This window comes from Podarcis vaucheri (assembly GCF_965113315.1).
Source record: "Podarcis vaucheri genome assembly, chromosome: 13".
In the NCBI taxonomy this organism is placed as follows: Eukaryota; Metazoa; Chordata; class Lepidosauria; order Squamata; family Lacertidae; genus Podarcis; species Podarcis vaucheri.
Genome location: NC_138751.1, coordinates 57735321 through 57762768, shown reverse-complemented (window position 1 = coordinate 57762768; position 27448 = coordinate 57735321). Strand labels below are relative to the sequence as shown.

The window sequence follows — 27448 nt, the reverse complement described above, 5'->3', positions numbered from 1 at the left end:
CTTAAAGCTCTGTGCCTCAACATACGCACAGCCTCGGGAGCAGGAGATGGTACCTGTTGCGCGTGTTGAGCGATGGTGAACACCTGCTGGATGTGGCGGGGCAGAGGAGGGAAGAGGGGGGCTGCCTGCGCTTGCAGACTGGGAGACAGCTGGCCCCCAACCACATACTGGCTTATCTGCTGCCAAAGGAAAGAGAAGAGGAACGTCAGTTGAACCAGGTCAGAAACGCCTCCTTGGCCAGGAATGGGGAGGGAAAGGAAGTGCTTACATTGGCACCGTGAGATGAAACGGCGTTCAGTCCTCCCAGAATGCCTTGAGGCAGGCTGGCCTGGATGTGGATCATTGCTCCAGGAGTCCCTGCGGTGGCGTGCAGATTCCCTGGCAGAGACCCTGCTGGGCAATGGGAGAGACACGGGGCGTTGTGAGTCTTCCAGTGTGTGTGCAGACAAAACCACGCCACTCGCACGCACAAGAGAAGTGCTAGCACATGTCCGTTTAGCACCCGAGGCACGCACAGAGGCCAAAACAAATGAATAAATCTGCAGGGCGGTAGAAATAAGGAGGGGAAAACACTCCCCACCCCACCCCCTGAAATGGCTCCCATAGCAGTTGATGGAGCAACTCAACATCCCCGCAAGAGACCCACCTGTCTGCTGCAGCACAGCATTCTGGGAGCTGAGTCCAAAGTCCATCCTTTCGCTGGCCATTTGTTGCAGCCGAGGGACGTCCACGGAAGTCAGCCAGGACAGGGACTGTAAGTCACCGGGGAGGTCGTCTTCACCCAGTTGTGAAGGGTCAGAAGCCAAGAGTCTACAGAGCGGAGAAACAAGACGCGCAGGTGAGAGACTTAGGATGGGCTTTTCCCCAATAGTCTTGAGGTTGGACACAAATCCCTGTTCAGTGTCAGCCACTGCAACCCGGCCCCAATTCACACAGCATGGGCCCAGGCCCATGACTGGGAATCTGAGAAACCGTTGTGGACACCACAAAGCACCCTAATTTTATGAAATAAATAAATAAAGTTTAGAAAGCTTTAACCTGTACTTAGTCTATTTCTAACTTTCTGAAAGTGTTTAATTATTGTTGCTAATTCTTATTACTGATCAGTTCATTGTTTTATCTTTATTGCAAACCACTTTGAAGTTGTTGTTTTAACAATCAAGTGGTGTGTACTTAAAAAAATAAAAAAATAATTCTCAGATAAGAGGCTGGCAATGGTCAGAACCCCGACTCCCCCCCCCCCAGACAACAGGCAAGAGCATTCAGAAGTTATAACCATCTGGGGTGGGGTGGGGAATCAGAATTAAAACACAGGTAACAAAGAAAACAAAAAACAGGCAACCTCTCCCAATACCAAATAAAAAAAGTAAAAAGAAAATATTGGGAGGAGGAAAGGGTCTGTGTGGGCATGAAGGGGGTGTCTGAGGGCTCATGGTGCCCACGGGCACCACATTGGGGACCCTGGTCATACAGTGTTCAATATTATTTCACTCCCAAGTACATTAATGAAAGTAAAAATCCCATTTCACCTGGGTGCACAAAAGTACTGAAACCTAGAACCACAGTGTTCTAGCAGAACTTGCCACACTTGGCTTATTGCAGATTGAGCGTCAAAAATTTTCCTGTTATCTAAAATAAGATTATAGATGTTTTTTCTGATAGACATATGCATCATTGGCTGAAGACACTGAGCTTACGCCCTAAAATAAATCTGGCATTTGCACTTGCTCCCTTTGCAATTTTCAAGAGTTTAATAATGCAACTGTTGCAGCCAAGTTAATTCACAGAGCTTTGTGCTCACATTTCTCAAAAGTGTTTTGCCGTTTTCCTCTGCCAACCTCAAAGCAAAACTTAGCTCGTTTTTCTCTTTTTAAGGCCAAGGGTGATTGCAGGAAGCAAAGGTGACGCCCCTGCTAGGACCCTCCTGGCTCCCCCCCCCCCCTGCTCTCTTCTTCCTCAGTATTAGTCCTTGCCTGCAAGATGGAATAACCCGCCTTGCCAGGCAGGGCTGGGAAAGAGCATCAGGTGGTCCCCCTTCCTCCTCCGCCATTGGCCAGGCTGTGAGTAAACAGGAGCATCAAATGGTTTAAAAAGTGGGGAAGGCCCCTGTCGTTTGCAACAGTTGGCCCTGGGCATTGTAAGGCGAGGAGGCATTGTGCTCCAGCGACTGTTGGCCAGGCCACGTGGCTGCCTTTTGTTTTGGGGATTCTTGCTTAATTGTTTTCTCCCCCTTTTTACAAACTTCCCATTAATCTGGCTGAAAGACAGCAGACACACAACCCCGTGCCATCTGGCACTCCGGGGCCCCGGCAACCCTCAGCCCCCCCCACAACAAATAAATGGGGTCAGGTGGGCGGGGAGGGTCAAGACCCACTGCACACGCCTCCTGTCAGCAAGTGCATGGCCCGCCCCCCGCAGCACATGGCTGGGTGGGAGACCATCTCCTTCTCCAGCTGATCTTCCCGGGAGAACAAACTGCTTTCTATGGCAGATCTAAGGGATCCCTGTTCATTCTTCTCCCTAATAAACACTTCCTCGTAAATCCGCCTTGTGTGGAGGAGAAGGGAAGGCGCCTGCCCCTTTTCTGTACCAAAGGGCACCATATGTCAGGAGTGCTCTGATGGTGTTTCCTGCTTGGCAGGGGGTTGGACTCAATGGCCCTTGTGGTCTCTTCCAACTCTATGATTCTATGATTCTATGATCTTTGCACAACTAGCCTACAGGGTAGACCTCCCCCCCCCTTTCCTGTGTCCCCACCCTGTATGGAGACAGGGGTTGGCACAGAGTTAGAGGGAAATATAGCTTTGAGAACACGCACTCAAAACCCTTTTAAACTTCTTGAACTGAATGTTATGAACCACCAGCCAAGGCTAAAGCCTAGGTGCCCCTGGCTAGACAGTCTAGAATCACAGAACTGTAGAGCTGGAAGGGACCCCCAAGGGCCACCTAGTCCAACGCCCTGCAGTGCAGGACCGGCAAGATGGTTGTGTAAATCTCTGTCATGTAAAAGGGGCTGAAGGGAAAACAATGGCACAGGAGTAAAGCCTGCATTTCTAGCCATTGGATGTTTTGGATTTAGGTAGCTTTTCCATCTGAAACAGGCTTTGGTTCTGCACACCGTGAAAAACAAGCAGGGTGGCTCCGTCTGCCAACCGCTCTCCCCTCAATGGATTGCCCACAAGAGCGCAGTCGCCAAGCACTCACTCCAGGCACTTGGTTCTGTGAGGCCCCCCCCCGTCCCCGACTTGGCCTAATACCAGCTCAGGCCAGTGGTCCATCGCGCTTGGTTTTGTCAGCCTGAGCCCATGAACTGCCTAGTGTGGGCGTGCAGAGCCAGGGACGGGCATCCTTCCCTGGAGGGTTTTAAGCAGAGGTTGTCCTGGATGCTGCAGCTGAGGTCCCTGCACTGCAGGGGCTTGGACTAGAGGACCCTCGGAGGTCCCTCCCAGCTCTACCATTCTCTGATTCCACAATGAGCTCTGCAGGGCTTCAGGTGGGTGCTTTCCCCAGCCCTGGCATAAAAGACCACCAGTTGAACCCAGACTTCCCTCATTGTGTTTGATTTGTTGTCCTTTCAAAAGGCAGAGTAAAAATGCCACATGGAGCAATGCTCAGATAATTTTTCTCCCCCACTGCCACCCCCATAACTCCCACTCCTGTGGCTGTTTTCATCTTAATCCACCAGTGACTCCAGAGGACAGAGGAAGCAGCTGCATGGGCACCCCCTGCCCCCCATGCTGCTGGACCACAGCACCCATCAGCCCCTGCAGTCAGCCCAGCCAAGTGGCCAGGGATGCTGGGAGATGTAGTCTTAACAATGCATGGAGAGCCAAAACAGGTTCCTTCCCCCTGAGGAGGGGACTCTAGATGTCTCCTCCAAGGCAAGCACACCAACAGTAAATCCCACTCCATGGGGTGCTAATCACCCTTTGCAATGACATATTTCTTCACGGAAAGCAGGTTCCCTGGCACTCCACAGCTGGAGTAGAAACCAGAAGAAGCAGGCTTTATTCCTTTCTCTCACTTTATTCCTGATGGAGCCACAGAGCAAAACCATCCTGGATCCCAGCAAAGCCGGCCAGAGGGGGGCGTATTGGGGGGGGGCTGGGGGTCCTCCACACTTCCCTTTGCTCTGCATTTCTAGGCACAGGTCTGGGATTTCATGTCCAAGCACTTTTTCTGGCGCTTTCCCCGCAAAAGCCTGCTCTTTACTGCTGAAAACAATTCTGCAGAAAACCAAAACTGAAGTTTGATCTGATTCAGTGGTAAAGATTGGGTTTTCCTAGGGACAGCAGTGGGGCAAAAAAGAAAAAGGGGGGAAAGGGCAAGCTTCAGAAGTGCCTGGGCACAGAGCAGAAAAGCCCAGGCAGGACAAAGGGGCCTGTGGAGGAGTCCTCAGGCGGGAGCCCTATTTACTGAGACACACAGGCGCACGAGTGCGGCAGCCCTGGGTGCCATCTGGGGGCTGCACATCTAGTGGTTAGAGTGTCAGACTAGCGCTCGGGAGGCCAGGGATAGAGCCCCACTCAGCTAGGAAGTCCCCTGGGCTCTGAGCCCAACCTCCCTCACAGGGTTGCTGTGGGGATTAAGTGAGGAGGGGGAGAGCCATGTGCACCACCTTGAGCTCCTGGGGGGGGAGGGGGGATATAAACACAATTCATTATAAGATGAGATGAGATGTCATCGTGGGCCTGGCCATGCTTGTGTCTGCGCAGCACTCTCCCTTGCCAGACCAGGATCAGGTGTGCGCATTGTAGCCCTTGGGACAAAGGCTAGTTCTTAACATTTAAGCACCACAGCATCTATCAAACCAGGCAAGAGGGAGCAGTGTCTGCACAAAGGTTTGATGGTCAGAGAACTGAAGGCCTCTCAGATCGGTCTTTCAAAACTGCGACTCTCTTCCTTCGTTCCTTTTCATTCCCCTCCCCGCCCCCTCCTTTAAAATACTGTATTGGAAACCGGGTCTCTTCTAAGTTCCGCAGCCCAATGGAAACATTTCAAGGGAGAGAGCGGAGTCTTCTCAGCACAATCTCAGCCTCCCGCTCACTAATTGGGGGCCAATTCCCATTTTGTGGAGTCTTCATGCGCCCCCCCCCCCATGGAGAACTCGGGGCTGCAGGTTCCAGTCGCGGCTGCAGTGACAGCAAGAGAGTAAACAGACCTGATAGAATCTGACAGGTCCATTCTCTTCTTAAAATCAGTCAGTCTGAAAGATTTTCTTTTACATAATCCAATGTGCTTTCTCATGAAGTAGAACAAATGCTACCATGCACTTTGGGGTACAATCTAGGGTTTTTAAAATACTCTTTTACTGCTTTTAAATGGGGTTGGGCAAATTAGTTTAGAATACATAATAATAAATTAGAGCATTATGTTTTACAAACTTTGGGAACTCAGTTTGTACCGGGGGGGAAAGTTCCAATAATAGCATGTATGCCTGCTTTTTTTTTAAGGTATTATGTTCAGCATGATCACTTAGAAATAAGTTCCATTTCAGTTTGTGGAAGGCTTGTATCTACAAATGAAAATGATACTTATTTTCTTTCTTTTTTAAAAAAATGAAAATGATACTTATTTTCCTTCTGTCTTGAATTCAAAATGATCTCACCCACTCAAAAACAATAACGTTATCTGCAAAACCTACTAGCAAGGCATATATAGGTTACCTACAACTTTTATTTAGCAATGAAATCCATCCTTTACAAATGCCAGGATATGTCAAGAGTCCAGCAGACGAAAGAGCAGCACAAGGTCTTCCATGAACCTTTTCCCCATGGAGCTTCAGAGAGGCTAGAGCAGGAATGTTTGCCGTGGGAAAGAGTGTCTGAAAGTAGTAGCTGCCCAAAGCAAAAGGGTAGAAGACCCTCCAGCAGAGAGGGAAGGGGGCTTCTGAGTCGCCCATTCCAAATGCACAAAAGTTGAGGAGTTTTAAAAAGTGCTTTTGAGTAGGTTACCTGATGGTAGATTAATTGGTAGGAGCTTCATAGGTAAAGCTAAAGGTACCCCTGACCGTTAGGTCCAGTCGCAGACGACACTGGGGTTGCAGCGCTCATCCCGCTCTATAGGCCAAGGGAGCCGGCGTTTGTCCGCAGTCAGCTTCCAGGTCATGTGGCCAGCATGACTAAGCTGCTTCTGGCGAACCAGAGCAGCGCACGGAAACGCCGTTTACCTAGGTGGGCAGGAGCTGGGACCGAACAACGGGAACTCACCCCGTTGCGGGGATTCGAACTGCAGACCTTCCGATTGGCAAGCCCTAGGCTCTGTGGTTTAGACCACAGCGCCACCCGCGTCCAGCCAGGAGCTTCATACCACAGTATAAAATGTAACCCAGTTTAACCCAAAGTACAGCAAGGCAACAACTGGTGGGCGTGGCTGTTTTTGTTTTTGTTGGTGGTGGTGTGGGAGAGAGAGAGAGAGAGAGAGAGAGAGAGAGAGTACATATAGCAGTTATTCTGCCTCCTATCACATGGTAGGATGCAATAACATTTTAGAAAGCTGCAATGCTTTGTTTTCCTGTAAATAACTTCAGAGGGTGGCAGGAAAGCAGGACACAATAAGAAGTTTCTAAAATTCTGAACTATGTGGAGAGAGAGGAAACCTTTTCCGCCTCTTTTGTGATACCAGAACTTTTGGTCACCCATTCAAGCTTTTAGGCTGCAGTTTTACAGCAGACAAAAATTACAAACACCGCATGTAATTTAACTTAGGGAATTTGGTGTACAGTGGTGGGAAGTTCCACCGGTTACAATGTGGTGATTGGCCACCAACTGATATGGCTGCAAAGGGAAGTCAATAAGTTTCCAGAGAAGGAGTCTCTCAGTGCCAACTGGGCATGATAGCTAAGTGGAACCTTGATATTCAGAGGAAAGATCCAAGATGGTAGGCGCAGATTCCCTGAAGGCGAGAGCCCAAAGGCATCTGCCCAACTGGCCACGCTGTACTGTACAGTGTACTCATGTGGATGCAAGGCTGATTTCAAGCCTGAGTGCTGTTGGAGCCGGGCCAGATGGAGACCCCGCCTCCCTGCTCAGGGCGCATTTGGACTGAGGGAGACCGGGAGGGAGATTCCTTTCCCCTGGACTATGGCTTGATTCAGCAAGACAATCTTTAGACGCTCAATATTCAAAGCATACGGATGGCTGGCATTAACTTCCAAACTGCCATAGCTCATGCTGGATAAAGTATGGGGTTTAAACTAAAGAAATACACACACACACACACATACACGAAAAAAGAAATTTTTTAAAAATGGGTTTTATAAACAAGAATAATGTTATACCAATAAGTATACCAAGTTTTCTCATGTAATTTGTATGAACACATGAGTCTTTGGTAAAACAGACAGAGGCCAGAATGTGTCTGTGATTTTGCTACGTGTCAAAGACACCAAATTTCTTATGCACGCAAAACCTGTCATTCATTTCAGTGGAAGGGCTGAACCATGTTTGCACACCAAGGAGTGTACAGATGTTCTACCTGGCATTTACACACCTCCAGAAGCCATTTGAGGGGGACAGAAATCCCCAGTAGCACCTACTAAAATGCTCTGCCAGGTTCCCAAGGGAAGGACCCAGGAAGAAAGGGAAGAGATAAATAATTATTAACCCTTAGTTACTGAGCACATCCTAAGATGCAAGAAATTGCCAGGCTGGAGAGCTAATTGAAAAGCAAAGGGCAAATGTTGCATGGCGGCAAATGACACTCAGAGCACCGTTTCACAGGACAGCAGGGAGAAATACAAATTCATTAAGAAAGAAAGAAAATGCTCACCTATATTCTTGTGGAGAAGGGTGGTGGCTTTGCCCTGAATTTCGAATGAGGCCAGACATGACTGAGGTGATATCACTTTCTATCATTTCCTACATGGAAAGAAGGGGAGAGGGACCACATAGGTATGACAGAACTACCCAGTATTTCAACAAATAAAGAACTAGCCTCTTGATTGTTTAAAATGCGACACCCAAATCTTACATATTTTGCTTCAGAAGAAGATTTCCTTGGATTTATTTTTTTTAAAAAAACTTTGTTGATGCTTAATGAGCAAACACTAGTATATAATGAGGGGAAAATCCACCATTATCAAGTGGATAAATTTGGGATAAACAATATTTTGCAGTCTTATGTGCAAGTCCAAATTCAGTAAGATTTACACAGGACCGACTTTCCAGGCATTTTTGCTGTGAGTGTCCTCATCTAGAGAGAGAGCAGCCTGACCTTACACATTTACTCAGAAATGCAGCCCAATAGACTCAAGGTGGACTTAGCCACAACCCATTGAAGTGAAATAATTGCTCAAAATAAAACAAATAAAGAAAGAAACCCGCTGATTGCAGAAGTGGGTGAAAATAAACGAAGTCATAGCAACTGACAAGTTTGGGGGGCAATCATCACTCCAGCATCTTTTATCCCAAGACCACTTTGTTTTCACGGGGAGGAAGGCGAAGCTGCTCCAAGACCCCCTTATGCCCCCCCCCGGGTCCTGGGCTCCCCACCTGCGGGATCTCTTCGGGGGCCCTGCGGCTTTTGCACCCTGGGCGCGCGCGGGGGGGGGGGAGGCAGGTACCTGCACCACGGCGGCTCCCTTCGCCCGGCGGGCTGCGCTCTCCTCGCTTCCTCCCTCGCTCGCCAAACCGTTTTTAAATTTCCCTCTCGGGGAGCTGTCCAGCCTGGAGCATGCGCAGAAGGGGCGGGCCGGCGGGGGGGGGGCAGCGGCGGGGCAGCTCCGGGCAGGCGGCGCCCTCCTCTCTCTCTCTGGCCTGGGCGCCCCCCCCCCAAGAGCCCGGAGGCAGCGCGCGGCGCCGGGTGGGTCTCGGCCGCGAGGAGCTGCCAGTCGCCCCGGAGGGCGGGCGGGCGGGCCGGCCTCCCCTTTGGCGCCGCGGCGCCCGCGCCTCCAGCCGCGGGAAAGGGCCCGCGAGGAGGAAGCCGGGAGAGAAGGGGCTGCGAGGAGCCCGGGCGGGAGAGGCCCGTCCGAGCAGAGCGGAACGGCGGAACTCCCTGCTGCCCCGGGCAGAGCCAGGATGCCTCTTCGGAGGGGCTGCCCCCCCCCCCGCCCCACCAACCTGGATGGTTTGGAAAGAAGACTGGACAAATTCAGGGAGGAGGAGAGAGCTCTCGAGGCAGAGGAGCCAACTCCTAGCAGCCAAGGTCCCCAATGAAACATTTGAGGGGCTGCTCCTTCCCAGTTGATGGGCATTGCCGCTCAAGTGGTGTGTGCGCGCCATGTCATGCGACTGATTATGCAGGGCAGGGCTTACTTGCAGCCCCCCCCCCAATATTTTATTCAAGTTGGCTCCCCGGTTGGAGGCATCAATACTTCTGAATCCCAGTTGTTGGAAACCAGAGATCTTGTGCTCAGATCCTGCTTGCAGGTTTCCAGCAGGCCTTGGGGAGCCCCTGGGGAAACGGTTTGTGGGAGCAGATGGGCCCCTGTTGGCCTGACCCAGCAGGGTTCTTCCAATGTTCTGATGTTTTCTGCCCATTCCAGGTCTCCCTGGGGCTTTCACGGAGCAACAATAAGCTTTGCCAGTTCTTACCAGAAACAGAAAACCTCTGAGCACATGCAGATTCCCTTTTGATTGCTTTCAGATGACCTGTTTATTCAGCAATCCTCATTCATTTGCACAAAGTTTGTAAGATTTAAGATTTTATTAATTGCAAGTGGTATATAAATGCTGTGAAAAAAGTACAAATAATAAATGTGCAATTGTGTTTCATTTTTGCTTTATATATTATAGTACGGTTACTCCATGTGTTGTGATGTAAGTTGTCCTGCGCTTCTATTTGGAGGAAGGGTGGGGTCTAAAAGCAGTTCAATAAATAAACAAACTAGGGTGCCACAGATGGACATAGGAAGCGTCTGCTGGATCAGGCCATTGGCCCAACTAGGCCAGCATCCTGTTCTTACCCTTGCCAGCCAGGGGCCCCCCATTATGAGAAGCCCACAAACAGGCCCCGGGCACAAGAGCAACTCTGCCCTCCTGTGGCTTCTAGCAACTGGCATTCGGAGGCATCGCTGTGGAGGCAGAGCATTGAGTAAGCCTTCTCTTGAATTTACAAAATGCATAACCTGTGTGCAGCAATCCTGAGCCAACCTTCCTCTTCCTTCTTCCAGGTAAATTAAAGTAGACATGGTATATCAATAAGGAGTGTTCATCCGGTCTCTACTAGGGGATCATTCAGAATGTGTTTCTGCTACGACACACTGGCTAGCAAGTTCCAGTACTCTGCAACAAACACAGTGATTTGCTTGACAGAAATAGAGCAAAGGGCTGATCCACGCATGACCATGTGCACCAAAATGGGATAGAAGAAGTGAAAAACAGCACTAGGAAAGTCTAGACACACACAATTAAATTATAGTGAATAACTGCTTTTAAACAAGCAACTTATTTCCTCAGAACGCTTAATGCCTCTTTTAATTTACCAGAGCATTTAATTCCCCCCTCCACTTGTGTTACAAATCCTCTTTGTATTTCTTGTAGACTGATATTTAAACTGAAATAGACATAAACCAGAGCAATAGGTGCTCCATTTTACAAGGCCAGGCCTCCCCACCCCCCATGGGTGAAATTTGCTTGTAATACTTTCTGTCAGTGTAACAAATTGTGGTTAAAATCATTTAGTGTGAAATTGCCCATTAATCCCACCAGCAAAAGGCATTTAGCAAAAGTCTAGTCACTTGAGAGCATGCAGATGGTGCATCAGAGTTGTACAATAGGACCAACCACTGATTATATGCAGGGATGTAACGGACAAAAAGGTCTTCCTGAAAACCAGGAGAAGTGAGGGTGGTCCTAGTGCCTGACTGGTTCAAATAGAAGGCAGTCTTTACAATATCAGCAATAGCAAAATGCTCACCTCCAGCAGTTTCCAGCAAGTGGTCTTCAGAAGCAATGTTGCCTCTATTAACCTTACATCTGCCTTGTAGGAATCCTTAGCAGATGACTGCAGTGCCTGGAGACCGTCAGGTCCTGCATCCACAACAATGCTCAGAGGAGGAATGACTGCTGGGAAAAGCGCAGAGAGGAAAAACGCCCTGGTGCATCTGCAGCAACACAACCGGATGCCTTCCTCTGCCGCAACTGCAACAAAACATGTCTCTCCCCTATCAGTCTCTACAGCCACAGCAGGCGCTGTAACTCGCCAACCTTTGGACTTCATCCCTGAAAGCACACTCCTCCAGTGTCTCCCGAGACAGATGGATACCAACTGTCTCCAGCTGTGGAGGCAAAGCAAAACAATCGTGGCTAGCAGCCATTGATAGCCTTCTCCATGAATTTGTCCAATCCTCTTTTAAAGGCCATCCCTGCCTCCTGTGGCAGCGAGTTCCATAGTTCAACCAATCTGCTGCGTGAATAAGTGCTTTCTTTTATCACTTGTGAATGTTCTGACATTGAGCTTCATTGGATGCCTGTGACTTGCTAGTGTTATGAAAGAGGGAGGGGGGAAAAATTCTTTCTCAACTTTCTCCATGTCATGTCATGGGGGTTAGTTCAAAACATCTGGAAAGCCCCATCCTGTTGCCCCAGCTGCCCTGTTGCCCCAGCTGTTGGTGATGTTTCTTCCAGCACAAGATCTCAAATTGTTTTAGGTTTTCTGTGCTTCCTGTTACAGACAGACCTACAAGGACATGCATGCATTGTTGTGTCTCCCTATTTATTTTGTTGAGATAGCAGATGAGCTGCTGACATCTACTTTGGGGTATTGTCAGGACATGAAGTTGGTGTAAAAAGCCAGTCCCTTTGCAATGTGAGCTGTGTCGTCAATGTTTCATCCCTGTTTGTCCTTTCCAGATTCTACATGGACCAGGGTGAGACTTTTCTACACATGTCTCCTTGACAGGTATTAATCAAATTGGAACAATCGAGGCAGGGGTGTTATTTTTATCCAGGGGCACTTTAGCCTGATGGATCCACCCACCCTCCGCAAACGTCTCTGTCCCAAATCCTGCCACCACTTCTTAGGTTGCTTCTGCTCAATTTTGACATGACTCGGAAATCCAATTAAACCGTTTTTTCACCTTCCCAGTCCCCAAATCCAACATTTCAGTAATTAGTAGAAACAAGCCACTCTCGCACTTGCTCCTTTTTGTAGTCCAGGGGGCTGTGTCCCATGATTTAAAACTAACATTTTCAAAAGCACTTCATGGTTTTCGGGAATGGTCAATTAACCTTCTGTTTCCTGTGGGGAACCCCATGAAGAACTGTCAACAGTTGGGTTTGCAGAGATTTGCCCAGTGACCTATGAGGCCAGGAGGTTCACAGATGCATGTAACTGTGTCATCATAGATTTGTTTCCTGGGTGACAATATCGCAAGAGAATGAGCCAACTGCTTGTCGGTTTTTGGCTTCTTCTGTAGCACACGGGTGACCAGCTGAATCGATCACGATGTGCTCTCCTCCCAGCTGGTGTTATGGGGTGTACTAATGGGGAACACCCCCTTCATGGATCACTGCCTTGCCGTGGCGAAGGGGCTTGAAGAACTCAGAGAAGCTATGAACTACGCCGAGCAGGGCACCCAAGATGAACAGGTCATAGTGGAGAGTTTTGACCAAACGTGATCCACCTGGAGTAGGAATCGGCAAGCCACTCCAGTATCCCTGCCAAGAAAACTCCATGGACAAAGACAACAGGCATATAAAAGTTATGACACTGGAAGATGAGCCCCTCAGGTCGGAAGGTGTCCAACATGCTACTGGGGAAGAGCGGAGGACAAGTACAAGTAGATCCAGAGCTGATGAAGCGGCTGGGCCAAAGCCGAAAGGACGCTCAGTTGTGGATATGCATGGAAGCGAAAGGAAAGTCCAATGCTGTAAAGAAAAATATTGCATAGGAACCTGGAATGTAAGAACCATGAACCTGGGTAAGTTGGATGTGGTCAAAAATGAGATGGCAAGAATAAATATTGACATCCTGGGCATCAGTGAGCTAAAATGGACGGGAATGGGCGAATTCAGTTCGGATGACTACCATATCTACTACTGTGGGCAAGAAACCCGTAAGAGAAATGGAGTGGCCCTCATAGTCAACAAAAGAGTGGCGAAAGCTGTACTGGGATGCAGTCTCAAAAATGATAGAATGATCTCGATACGAATCCAAGGCAGACCTTTTAACATCACAGTAATCCAAGTTTATGCACCAACTACTGGTGCTGAAGAAACTGAAATTGACCAGTTCTATGAAGACTTACAAAACCTTATCGAAGTGACACCAAAGAAGGATGTTCTGCTCATTATAGGGGATTGGAATGCTAAAGTAGGGAATCAAGAGATAAAAGGAACAACTGGCAAGTTTGGCCTTGGAGATCAAAACGAAGCAGGGCAAAGGCTAATAGAGTTCTGTCAAGAGAACAAGCTGGTCATCACAAACACGCTTTTCCAACAACACAAGAGACGACTCTACACATGGACATCCCCAGATGGGCAACATCGAAATCAGATTGATTATATTCTCTGCAGCCAAAGATGGAGAAGCTCTATACAGTCAGCAAAAACAAGACCTGGAGCTGACTGTGGCTCAGATCATCAGCTCCTTATAGCAAAATTCAAGCTTAAACTGAAGAAAGTAGGAAAAACCACTGGACAGGTAAGATACAATCTAAACCAAATCCCTTATGAATACACAGTGGAAGTGAGGAACAGGTTTAAGGATTTAGATTTGCTGGACAGAGTGCCTGAAGAACTATGGATGGAGGCTCGCAACATTATACAGGAGGCAGCAACTAAAACCATCCCAATGAAAAAGAAATGCAAGAAAGCAAAGTGGCTGTCCAACGAGGCCTTACAAATAGCGGGGGAGAGAAGGCAAGCAAAATGCGAGGGAGATAGTGAAAGATACAGGAAATTGAATGCAGATTTCCAAAGAACAGCAAGGAGAGACAAGAAGGCCTTCTTAAACGAGCAATGCAAAGAAATAGAGGAAAGCAACAGAACGGGAAGAACCAGAGATCTGTTCAAGAAAATCGGAAATATGAAAGGAACATTTCGTACAAAGATTACCATAATAAAGGACAAAAGTGGTAAAGATCTAACTGAAGCAGAAGACATCAAGAAGAGGTGGCAAGAATACACAGAGGAATTATACCAGAAAGATATGGATGTCTCGTACACCCCAGGTAGTGTGGTTGCTGACCTTGAGCCAGACATCCTGGAGAGTGAAGTCAAATGGGCCTTAGAAAGCACTGCAAATAACAAGGCCAGTGGAAGTGATGGTATTCCAGCTGAACTGTTTAAAATTTTAAAAGATGATGCTGTTAAGGTGCTACACTCAATATGCCAGCAAGTTTGGAAAACTCAGCAGTGGCCAGAGGATTGGAGAAGATCAGTCTACATTCCAATCCCAAAGAAAGGCAGTGCCAAAGAATGCTCCAACTACCGCACAATTTCACTCATTTCACATGCTAGCAAGGTTATGCTTAAAATTCTACAAGGAAGGCTCAAGCAGTATGTGGACCGAGAACTCCCAGAAGTGCAAGCTGGATTTAGAAGAGGCAGAGGAACCAGAGACCAAATTGCAAACATGCGCTGGATTACGGAGAAAGCTAGAGAGTTCCAGAAAGACATCTACTTCTGCTTCATTGACTATGCAAAAGCCTTTGACTGTGTTGACCACAGCAAACTATGGCAAGTTCTTAAAGAAATGGGAGTGCCTGATCACCTCATCTGTCTCCTGCGAAATCTCTATGTGGGACAAGAAGCTACAGTTAGAACTGGATATGGAACAACTGATTGGTTCCAAATTGGGAAAGGAGTACGGCAAGGCTGTATATTGTCTCCCTGCTTATTTAACTTATATGCAGAATTCATCATGCGAAAGGCTGGGCTGGATGAATCCCAAGCCGGAATTAAGATTGCCGGAAGAAATATCAACAACCTCAGATATGCAGATGACACAACCTTGATGGCAGAAAGTGAAGAGGAATTAAAGAACCTTTTAATGAGGGTGAAAGAGGAGAGCGCAAAATATGGTCTGAAGCTCAACATCAAAAAAACGAAGATCATGGCCACTGGGCCCATCACCTCCTGGCAAATAGATGGGGAAGAAATGGAGGCAGTGAGAGATTTTACTTTCTTGGGCTCCATGATCAGTGCAGATGGTGACAGCAGTCACGAAATTAAAAGACGCCTGCTCCTTGGGAGAAAGGCGATGGCAAACCTAGACAACATCTTAAAAAGCAGAGACATCACCTTGCCAACAAAGGTCCATATAGTAAAAGCCATGGTTTTCCCAGTAGTGATGTATGGAAGTGAGAGCTGGACCATAAAGAAGGCTGATCGCCGAAGAATTGATGCTTTTGAATTATGGTGCTGGAGGAGACTCTTGAGAGTCCCATGGACTGCAAGAAGATCAAACCTCTCCATTCTGAAGGAAATCAGCCCTGAGTGCTCACTGGAAGGACAGATCGTGAAGCTGAGGCTCCAATACTTTGGCCACCTCATGAGAAGAGAGGACTCCCTGGAAAAGACCCTGATGTTGGGAAAGATGGAGGGCACAAGGAGAAGGGGACGACAGAGAATGAGATGGTTGGATGGTGTTCTTGAAGCTACTAGCATGAGTTTGATCAAACTGCGGGAGGCAGTGGAGGACAGAAGTGCCTGGCGTGCTCTGGTCCATGGGGTCACGAAGAGTCGGACACGACTAAACGACTAAACAACAACAATGGGGAACACAAGGACAAAAGGGGATTTCTGGTATCTTTCAGACATTTCCCCTTCCTCTTTCCCTACATAATCTTTTCTTATTGATACTAATAACTGTAGACCAGAGAAAAAATTCACAAGCTACCTGCTGAGTTTTGTGTGCATTTTTAAACTATATATATAACTTGAGAGTAGCTATCCTAGTTGTCAACTATAGAGGAAAAAAGCAACATGCAGAGCAATCCTATACCCATAATTTATGCTGATGCAGTTAGGGGGAGGAGGAGGGGAGGAATCAGAACAGCTGCTGTATCCAATATTCACTTATCCTGGGACACACACACAAAACACAGGAAATGGTGCAAAAAGGCAGACACACATCCCCGGCTACCTACGTGCTCTTGTAGTGATGTGGGAAAGCTTAAAAAATTGCTCCCAATGATGTCAGGATAGCTGCAAAGTTCTGCCACCAAAAGAGGTCTGGAGGAGAATAGGTGATGGTGCCATTGTGCTGCTCCCCTGGAAGGGGGCATGTCCTCCCCCCATGGCTGCGCCCTCAAAACAGCTTTGGGCATGTCTCACGTTCTTCCCATGTAATGGAACTTCATCAGCCAGCCTAACTTAGATTGCTCCAATATACACTTTTCTAATAGGATACAATCTGCGGCCAAGAACATAAGAAGAGTTGCTGGATCAGGCCAGTGGCCCATCCAGTCCAGGATCCATGTTCTCACATTGTCCAACCAGATGTGTTCAGGAAACCCGCAAGCCGGACCCAAGCGCAAGAGCCCTGCCCCCTCCTGCTATGCCCAGCAATGGGCATTCAGAAGCACATGGAGGCAGAGCAGAGCCATCCTGGCTGGTAGCTCTGTGAATTTCTCTATTCCTCTTTTAAAGCCATCCAGGCTGGTGGCCATCACTGCCTCCCGTGGGAGCAAGCTCCATGGTTCACGGTAGCTATGCACTGGTCTATTCAAGCCCAAATACACAGAATCCACATTGTTATTAGCTCTGCAATGGATGTAACACAAACTCCCACCATAAGCTGTTTATGCTGCGCAATCTCATCCGAAGGAATGGGTGCTGGACTATTGGATGATGGATTGCGTCCCTTTAAGGCATTTGCTGGCTGCTGTTTGCAGTGGCTCAAGGTGGGTGGAGAACGCAGGAAAGGCTGTTCTCGCCTCTCTCAGGAACATCATTAGACACAGAGAAGGATGTTAGTGGGTTTTTTAAAAAAAATTCTCATGGCCAAGAGAGACGGGAGGTGGTGCGCAGCTTGCACCGTGGTCACCTACTAACAAGTGTCAAAGTCACCCACTGCTGACAGTGGAGGTGCCAGGGCTGAATTGCTGCCAATAAGTTAAGCATCCCATCTTGGAGTGTGTGTGTGTGTTTTAAGAGCTGCTGACAGATAGTGATTGCCCTTCTCCGTGACTGAAGGGGGAAGCAATGTGTTGCCTCGCCTCTGCACTCAGGATGGATTACTCATTCAAAATGACAGGTCCTGTCCAGCTTCTCCAAGTTTGGAGTGCTCTCGCCGCACAGATACTTAAGGTTAATTCAAGAACCAGTCATGTCAGATGGCCAAGTTCAAATCCCCCCTCCTCTCTCTCTCTCTCTCTCACACACACACAAAATAGTATGTTTTGAAAGGCCTGAGCCAATAATAAACACCATCCACTGGGCTTGCTTCCTCCCATGTGGCTCTCATTTAGGACATATCCCCAGCACACTGTCTCCATTGACGGGTAAATATATATGTGTATTTTTTAATACCTCAAGAGGGAGCTGAATGATAAAAGAAACCTGGTGCATTAACTAAAAGCTCTGTGATTTTATATTGATCTCGCCATGCAGATGTCAGCACTTCTAATAATTCTTTCAGTTAAACCCAAACGCGATCAAGTTCAGGTTTTCGTAATACAATTAGGCTTGTATGGTGGTTCTGGGACAGGGCAGGGAATACTGACCTTTCCACAACTCCTCAATGTGGACCAGAATCACATTGCTTGTTTTCTTTGTCCCTGGATGTGTGATGTCAAATGGATCCCTCTCCTCATCTGTCCACAGTCAGAGGATTTTTCCCATTGGCCTTAAAGAGAGGGAATAATCTGATGAATAGCCAAACAGTAAAATGCAGCTGAAACGGAGAGAGGGGGGGGGTATTTGATTTACTTCCTACTTCCTTATTTAATCACTGGGTTCCTAAAGGCCCCCTTGGGTGCAAATGACCCATGTTTTGTTGCTAGGGATGTGCCACTGACCCAAGCCAAGACCCCTGCCCTAGTTCACCTATCAGACAAAAATGAATATATTCCAGGAGCTATCAGCTTCCATTATCACTAACTGAGCCTGGCAGGTGGAGACGGGCCTCATTATTTTTAATTGGGTCCTATAGTTCTGCAGTTAAATAAAACACAATGGGCTTAGTCATTCAGGAAAATCTGCAGAAGACCTTCTGAGGAATAGGAGCCCTCCAGGAGAATCCCGGCTTCCCCCTCCACGTCTACCGGACTTTGGCAGGAAAGGACTGCACAGTGGATGGTGCCCAGCACAATCCTGCTCTTTTGTCTGCTTTGGAGTCAGGAGAAAACCAATTCTGCTCCTTTTATTGTTTTTGGCCATTTTCAAAACAATACACACTCTCTTAGGCGAAGCGGCCATAGCTCCGTGGCACAACATCTGCCTTGTAAGGAGAAAACATTGAGCTAGGTGGAGCCAGGATCTGACGTAGTATAAGGAAATCTTTAATAATGATGATGATAGTTTACAGTCAATCAATGAAGTTACTCAATCCACTATGAAATGTCTGTGAAGCGCTCATAGAATCATAGAGTTGGAAGAGACCACAAGGGCCATCGTGTCCAACCCCCTGCCAAGCAGGAAACACCATCAGAGCACTCCTGACATATGGTTGTCAAGCCTCTGCTTGAAGACCTCCAAAGAAGGAGACTCCACCACACTCCTTGGCAGCAAATTCCACTGTCGAACAGCTCTTACTGTCAGGAAGTTCTTCCTCATGATGAAGGCATTCTTAGCGGCAGTCCCACAACAGTGGAATGTGATTACGTGAGATGTCAGAGTCTGACCAGGCCGGCCCATCCATTTGGCCGCTGGGAGAAGATGATGGGCCATTGGCTGGATATAGCCGGCTCTTCTTAGGTTGTTCTCTTCATTCTCTTGCAGCCTTCAAGACGCTCCACCTTTTCCCACCACCTTTAGCAACTTGTTTGATCTGAGCTGCATAACTTTCCAATGTTTACCTGATTTTGATAATTTTACATTATGCTGGATTAGCATTGGTCCTCTTGGCTTTTTAGAAACATTTTGAAATATTATTTTAAGATTTTGGCAGTGCTTTGCAGTCTTAAATTGTATTTTATTGCTTATCTGATATGTCATTTGTAAACATATTTTGGATGATTTTTCCCCTTGAAAAGTGGTATGCAATTTATTAAATAATCAATTACATCTCATTCCTCTTTGCTGCTTTGTGTGTGTGTGTAATCTGACAGCTGAAAAATCAAAATATACTCAGTGTGTCATAAATGCTTCCATTGTAATTCAAGGTGGATGGCAGGGATTGTTAGATCTGTCAATTTACGTTTCTCTAAATTTTTCATTTTCCAGTATTTCCAGTCCAACACATTTCCACATTCATTTGTGTTAAATATCTATATATGTTGAACATTAAAACTCTCTTCCTCCTAATAAACACACCTTTGCATGTGATTTTGCCTAATATAACACATTTTAAAAAGAATTTCCCCCAAATATAATACAGTTTAAATGTTATTTTAGCTTTTAATAATAAAGAAAAAATTAAATTGTTCCATAAATATGCATGTTTGAACACATTTTTCTGCATTGTAAAATCTGGAGAAATGCAAATTTTAAAGGCAAGCTGCACTCTGGTTTGCATATTGTTTTGAGAATGAGACCAGTCCACATTAAAATGCAAACCAAACCAAATTTCTACCCCACCTCTGGTGAATGTTAAGATCTGAAGAAGTCCCAGAACATTTTCTGATCTCATGCATGCTTCAGTTTCACAAGGCCCTGTGATTTCCATTCCCATTTGCAATGAGCGCCAAAAACAGCCCCTTCCCCTGGACAGTCCTAGGCTGAGAGGCTTGGCAGTTCAGGCAGCCCAAGAGCAAATGCTTGCTAAGAAGACCTCTGCTTTTGCAAAGCTTTTGTTACACCCCAGCTCTAAATGATAGTCTTTAAAAAAACCCTAAAAGATGAGAAGTATTCACAAAAGTAAGAGTGAAGGTATAGCAGCCCCGCAGAGGGATTAATCTCTGTTGTCACCTTTGTCGTTGTCCCCCCACCAAAAAAGCAATCCAGGAAAGAGAGTTGGAGATTATGACCAGAATAACAGGGGCAACAATGAGCTCATTCAGACCTCAGCTGATGTTGGGCTGCCACATTCTTCAGGAGGGGCATGTCAGAAGGGAGGCAGAAAGGGACAGAGTCCTGATCTGGAACAGATGCTGCAAGCAGACACAAGCCAAAGGAACAGGACTGCGTGACGTTACATCTCTTTCTGCTCTTCCTCTCCAGAGTCCCTCCAAGGCGATTCGCAGGACACAGGGGCTTCTCCTCAGCCCCCAAGGATGCTCTCCCACAGCAAAGGCCAGCTTGGGTGACTCTGATGAAATCCTCTCCAGATGTGTGCTCATTTCTGTGCATGAGTATTGGAAAACAGGGTCCCCCTCTCCGCAAAGGGTGTTAAGAATTGCAACATTAAAAACCCTAAATGGGAAGTCTAGGCTCTGGTTTCCCACAATCGCAGGTTGTAACATAAGCTGTCTCTTCTAAGTATATTTGAGGAGTATATTTGGGGGGGGGGCGTCAATGTAAAGAGCTAATCGTACCCCTCCTTACAGCAGGACCAGTGATGATAACTGGATTCGTTTACAATTTCTCCAGAAATTTCTCCAGTTCCAGCGGTTTATACTGATCATAGAATCATAGAATCATAGAGTTGGAAGAGACCACAAGGGCCATCGAGTCCAACCCCCTGCCAAGCAGGAAACACCATCAGAGCACTCCTGACATATGGTTGTCAAGCCTCTGCTTAAAGACCTCCAAAGTAGGAGACTCCACCACACTCCTTGGCAGCAAATTCCACTGTCGAACAGCTCTTACTGTCAGGAAGTTCTTCCTAATGTTTAGGTGGAATCTTCTTTCTTGTAGTTTGGATCCATTGCTCCGTGTCCGCTTCTCTGGAGCAGTAGAAAACAACCTTTCTCCCTCCTCTATGTGACATCCTTTTATATATTTGAACATGGCTATCATATCACCCCTTAACCTCCTCTTCTCCAGGCTAAACATGCCCAGCTCCCTTAGCCGTTCCTCATAAGGCATCGTTTCCAGGCCTTTGAACATTTTGGTTGCCCTCCTCTGGACACGTTCCAGTTTGTCAGTGTCCTTTTTGAACTGTGGTGCCCAGAACTGGACACAGTACTCCAGGTGTGGTCTGACCAGAGCAGAATACAGTGGCACTATTACTTCCCTTGATCTAGATGCTATACTCCTATTGATGCAGCCCAGAATTGCATTGGCTTTTTTAGCTGCCGCGTCACACTGTTGGCTCATGTCAAGTTTGTGGTCAACCAAGACTCCTAGATCCTTTTCACATGTACTGCTCTCAAGCCAGGTGTCACCCATCTTGTATTTGTGCCTCTCATTTTTTTTGCCCAAGTGCAATACTTTACATTTCTCCCTGTTAAAATTCATCTTGTTTGTTTTTGCCCAGTTCTCTAATCTGTCAAGGTCGTTTTGAAGTGTGATCCTGTCCTCTGGGGTGTTAGCCACCCCTCCCAGTTTGGTGTCATCTGCAAATTTGATCAGGATGCCCTTGAGTCCATCATCCAAGTCGTTGATAAAGATGTTGAATAAGACCGGGCCCAAGACAGAACCCTGTGGCACCCCACTAGTCACTCTTCTCCAGGATGAAGAGGAACCATTGATGAGCACCCTTTGGGTTCGGTCAGTCAGCCAGTTACAAATCCACTGAGTGGTAGCATAGTCAAGACCGCATTTTACCAGCTTCTTTACAAGAATATCATGGGGCACCTTGTCAAATGCTTTGCTGAAATCAAGGTAGGCTACATCCACTGCGTTCCCTTCATCTACCAGGCTTGTAATTCTGTCAAAAAACGAGATCAGGTTAGTCTGACATGACTTATTTTTCAGAAATACATGCTGACTATTGGTGATCACAGCATTCCTTTCTAGGTGCTCACAGACTGTTTGCTTAATGATCTGCTCCAGAATCTTCCCTGCTATTGATGTCAGACTGACTGGGCGGTAATTATTTGGGTCCTCTCTTTTCCCCTTTTTGAAAATAGGGACAACATTTGCCCTCCTCCAGTCTGCCGGGACTTCGCCTGTTCTCCAGGAATTCTCAAAGATGACTGCCAGTGGTTCTGAGATCACATCTGCCAGTTCTTTTAATACTCTTGGATGCAGTTCATCTGGCCCTGGAGACTTGAATACATCTAAACTAGCCAAATATTCTTGTACTATCTCCTTAGTTATACTGAAATAAAAAAATTCAGGTCTATATATAATAAATGTTCATAAATGTACCAAGCAAACACGTACATAAATATATGAACCACATGTCTGAAGCAGCACAGGAAAACAGCCTGGAAACCATTTTGACTCCCAAACTGACCAAATGATTTCTCTGCAAGGTCAAGGAAAATGGAAAAGCCTCTCCATTGTCTTTTCATTCACAAATCCTGTCTTAAGGGTATGTCTGTGTATGAATAGGGTGAGCCTGTGACCTGGCTCAGGAACTAAGTATTTATCATTACAAAAGACTGGCCAGGCTCCCCAGGGTATCCAATCAAGTGAGCATTAACAGGTTACCTGCCAGACAGGAGGTAAACAACGAACTCAGATTTCTCTTGAGCTACACCCTTTCTGTGATGTAGGTATGATGTTTCTGAGGGTGGTCTTGGACTCCAGGGCAGGCAATTAAAAATGTCTATATAAGGGCGGGCACACCTTTGTTTGGGGTCCTCCTCCTTTCCTGTGTGTGAGGGGAGCATCCTATTGCAACAGTTCAATAAAGATCAGGCTTTTCAGCTGCTTTGCTTCTCAATATTCTCTGGTTGGACTGTTATTTTCTCCGACCGATGGAGAACCTGCAAAAGACTCTATAAGGGCTCTTATTCCCCCATAAGGGAATAAGGGCAGATTTTCATTTATTACAATACTAACTTGCAGACTTGATAAGATTTAATGTGCTTGTTGAATTAGTATTTAGGAAAGCCAGCATTCTAGCATGGAGGGGGGTGTTTGTGGTGGACATTGTCTTCTGAGGATGCTCTCTTGTGTCACTAAGTCAGTCTTGTGTAGACCTTGCAGGCCCCCCATCAGCAGAGGACAGGGCTCAGACTAACAGATAGTCAGGAAAAATGCACAAGGCAGCCGACCTCATAAAGATGAAAACACCGTAAGTAAAGATTTCCCCTCTTGCCAATGGGACCTCTTTGTGTTTTATTTACTCTTTTAAGCAATGCTAGTGATAATAGAATCATAGAATTGTAGAGGTGAAAGGGACCCTGAGCTCCATTTAGTGCAGCTAGTGCTTTTTTCCTGGGGGTACACAGACCCCCTAAATATTTTGTGAATCTTTTTACTTTTGTCCATTTACTGTATTTATTTTTTCCGATTTGAACAATAAAATGGTGATCTTCTTGAGTCAAAATGAGAGTACCCCTCAACATTTTTTTCTAAGAAAAAAAGCACTGAGTGCAACCCCCTGCAATGCAGGAATCTCAACTGAAGCATTCATGACAGACGGCCATCCAACTTCTTCTTAAAAAACTCCGAGGAAGGAGAGCCCACAACCTGCTGAAGGAAACAGTTCCACTGTCAAACCAATCTTACTGGCAGAAAGTTTTTTCTGATGTTTAGTCGGAATCTCCTTTCTTGTAACTTGAAGCCATGGTTTTGAGTCCCACCCTCCGGAGCAGGAGAAAACACACTTGCTCCATCTTCTGTGTAACAGCCTTTGAGATATTTGAAGATGGCCATCGTATCTCCTCTCCGTCTCCTCTTCTCCAGACTCCAGGCTAAACATCCTCAGCTCCCTCAGCTGCTCCTCTTAAGGCTTGGAACTCAGCTATACAGCTGCAAATAAAATGTTTTAAGTGTGACACTGGATGGTGATGGTGAGCCTTATGGAAAATTCAATGTATTTTTAAAAAACGGTTTTAAAAAAGCATTTTCAGAACGCTTTTTATATGTGTGTAGATTCCACCTTAGTTTCCAAACCCTGGATCATCCTGGTTGCCATCCTCTACACACCTTCCAGATTGCCAATGCCTTCCTTGAACTGAACACAGTGTTGTTCTAGGTGGGGTCTGACCAAGGCAGAAGAGAGAGATACTATTATTTCCCTTGATCTGGACATTATATTCTTCTGTTGTTGCACTCTAGAACAGCATTCATTTCTCTCTTTTTTTGCTGCTGCATCACACTGTTGACTAGATTGGTAACTAGCTCTCTGTAAAATAAATATCCATTTCCCATCTCTCATGAGCTGCAGCAGGTTAAATCCTTTCCAGGCTTGATGACTGATCAAATATGCAGGATTAAAATGCAACAAGCAGGTGCATTTATCTGCCTGAATCCTTAACGGTGCAATAACACCCCACTTATTACTTGTAATATTTAGAATTAATGAATGCGGCCTTGAATAATTGATGGCTGTTTTAGCACAAGCAAGAATTCAATTAAATTCGAACAAGAGACATCCTGGCATGTGGTAAGGAATTCCTCTTTCCATTTTGTCTGACTGCAAACAATGCCGTTCGGATCTGGTCATTTAAGACAACTGGCAATGGAATGGGTGTGCAAGACGGAGGGGCACGGCACGTATCAGATTGCTCAAAAGTCATTCATCATGTCAGAGCAAGGCAGGAATCTGAACTCCTGGAAAGAATAACGGGTCGGAGATCTCTCTGCATGGAGGTAGGATGGCATGGAGCTGAATGCAGGCTGTAAAACGCAATAGGAATAATTAGAGCATTTGCCAGAAAAATGCTGCAGGTTCCAGAGTGGCGCTTGGCCCATTGCCCTAAAGGGAGCATGGCAGAAAAGAGGATGAGGCGTGGGGTCTGAAGCACTTTCCTTAGGCATCTGGCTTCTAAGAACCCCACCTCCCAAGAGCAAAAGTACAACCAGCACAGCCTTAGAATGGGGGCTCTGTGTCCTGGCGAGGGGCTGGGAGAGAGGCAGCTATAGGCACTTGTGGTGGGCATGTCCGAGGGTGGCAGATTGGGGGGAACAAGTGTTTAATGAGCAAGTGTTTAAAGTGTCAACAAGTATTTTACTCAGGGTTTAATGTAATAGAGCTAGTGCTGTGTAGCGGTTAGACTAAACCTGGCAGGGACCAGGGTTCAAATCCTCACTTGGCCATGAAGCTCACTGGGTAGCCTTGGGGGCCAGTCGCTGCTTCTAAGCCTGACTTACCTTGCAGGGTTGTTGTGGGGATTAAATTGAGGAAAGGGGAAGCCATCTAGATAGTAATGAATTAAGTAAAATTACTCAACAGCATGTCGCAAAGTCTGCAGCCCTTGCATTACTGAATCTGTATTTAAATGAGAATCAGGACTAGGTGGATAAACCACTAACTGGGATTTCTCTTAGTGGCAGCATAAATGGTTATAGCTGCATTCCGGAATGACTTAAAAGGTGCAACCCTGAATCCCTGGTACAAAAGAGGATAGCCTCTTGCCCTTATGGGAAGATTGATCCACAAGTTAAGACCAGCTAGAGGAACAAAGCACAAAGGGACACCTTGGCGGGAGAAAGGGGGAGCTTTAGTTTGTTCAGAAATTCTCCAGAAAACCAAAGACCAGTCCCAAAGGTTTACATTAACTTGTGGATCACTTAATAAGAATGTGTTTTGCAGATGTATACTGCTGTTAGTTGTTTATGTGTGGGAATATAGGTTTTCATCATGTCTTTTGGGGGGCCTCCAGGAAAATAAAAATCAAATACATAAAAAACAGGGGTTCCTAACATGTGCCCATGGGCATTGCAAATCTCTGAGAAATCATCCCCCCTGGAGCCCAACAAGGCACCCTGCCTCTTCCACTTATTTTTTAAATTTCTCTTTTAAAAAACAATTTGGGGTCATTGTTGAGGTGTTGCTGTTGTATGATTTATGGGGGGTTGTTTGCAGGTAGGGGTTCTCTTTTGAGGGAAACCCTCCTCAGCTTCTCATTTTTGTAGTCATCTGTTTAGTTCTCCACATTGGTTTGCAAATGTTTTAAAAAATATTCCTCATGAAATTCACTAGCACTTTAGTGCAGTTTTCTCCTGCAATTTAGCCTACTATACACATCTTTGCAAAACAGTTCCTCCTCCTATAATTTTTTTATGTTATCTTCACTTATATATGCATTTACACCATGTGTGCCCTTTACACTGGCTTACTAGCAGTACATGTGGAAAGAATATTGGGGTCTTAGTGGACCGCAAGCTGAACATGAGTCAACCATGTGAGGAAGCAGCAAAAAAAGCTAATGCTATTCTAGGCTGCAGCAACAGAAGTCTAGTGTCCAGACCAAGGGAAGTCATGGTCCCACTCTATTCCAGACCACACCTGGAACACTGTGTCCAGTTCTGGGCACCACAATGTAAGAAGGATGTTGACAAGCTGGATGGTGCGCAGAGGAGGGCAAGCAAGAGGATCAAGGGATCAACCAAGCCTTATGAGTAGCAGTGGAGCAAGCCCATCGGCTGCCTGGGGCGGTGTGCCTGAAGGCGGGACCAGCTGGCTCCGTGGGGCCTCCGAGGAGTCTGCCTGCCTCCTCCCATTCAGCCGCCCCACAGCTGGGGCGGGGGGAGGCAGCGGGTGGACCATTTGGGCAGTGGTGCACCCAAGCCACCACATCTCGCTCAGGAGAGATGCATAGCTCAGGCATGGGTGCAAGCCCCACGGCGAGTGCCGCCCGGCATTTTGTCACACCCCTCAGTGGTGACACCTGGGGCGGCCCGCCCCCACCGCCCCCTCTTCCTCCGCCCCTGCTTATGAGGAGTGCTTGAAGGAGCTGGGTATGTTTAGCCTGGAAAAGAAGAGACTGAGAGGAGATTTGACAGCCATCTTCAAATATCTCAAGGGCTGTCTCATGGAGGAGGGGGCATGCTTGTTTTCTCCTGCTCTGGAGGGTAGGACTCGACCCAATGGCTTCAAGTTGCAAGAAAGGAAATCCCAACTAAGCATCAGGGAAAACTTTCTGACAGTAAGAGCTGTTTGGTAGTGGAACAGACTCCCATGAGAGTTTGTGGGCTCTCCTTCCTTGGAGGTTTTTAAGCAGAGGTTGGATGGCCATCTGTCCTGGATGCTTTAGCTGAGATTTCTGCATTGCAGGGGGTTGGACTAGATGACCCTTGGGGTCCCTTCCAACTCTAAGATTCTATGTAAATTCTGGTACACTTTACTTGCCTGAGAAGAAAACTAATTTCTTTCTTTGGTGGAATCACAAGCTTGGTGGATCTGGAGAATGCTGTGGATGTAGTATATCTTGATTTCAGCAAGGCTTTTGACAAAGTTCCCCATGATATTCTTGTGATGAAGCTGGTAAAATGTGGGTTGAATGAGGTAACAGGTGGATTTGTAGCAGGTTGACTGACCAAACCCAAAGAGTACTCATTATTGGTTCCTCATCATCCAGGAAAAAAGTAATAAATGGGGTGATGCAGGGCTCTGTTCTGGGCCCACTGTTGTTCAACGACTTTATAAACGACTTGGATGAAGGAATTGAGGGGATGCT

At 46.8% G+C, this 27448-nt stretch overlaps 1 protein-coding gene across 12 annotated transcripts in view; it reads right to left on the bottom strand.

Moving 5' to 3' along the window:
* Positions 1-27448, bottom strand: part of FOXN4 (forkhead box N4) — a 61716-nt gene that overhangs the window by 18791 nt on the left and 15477 nt on the right. For 3 of the 12 annotated variants that reach the window (XM_082196108.1, XM_082196106.1, XM_082196107.1), the window contains exons 3-7: positions 17612-17733; positions 7771-7859; positions 647-810; positions 269-393; positions 54-179 (exon numbers count right to left, since the gene is read on the bottom strand). In XM_082196108.1, coding sequence (XP_082052234.1) covers positions 54-179; positions 269-393; positions 647-810; positions 7771-7856 — 501 coding nt within the window. In that variant the 5' untranslated portion in view covers positions 7857-7859; positions 17612-17733. Of the gene's footprint in view, positions 1-53; positions 180-268; positions 394-646; positions 977-7770; positions 7860-9533; positions 9604-17611; positions 17734-27448 lie in introns of those variants that run through there. The other 9 variants (XM_082196102.1, XM_082196099.1, XM_082196110.1 and 6 more) reach the window with 8 other exon arrangements.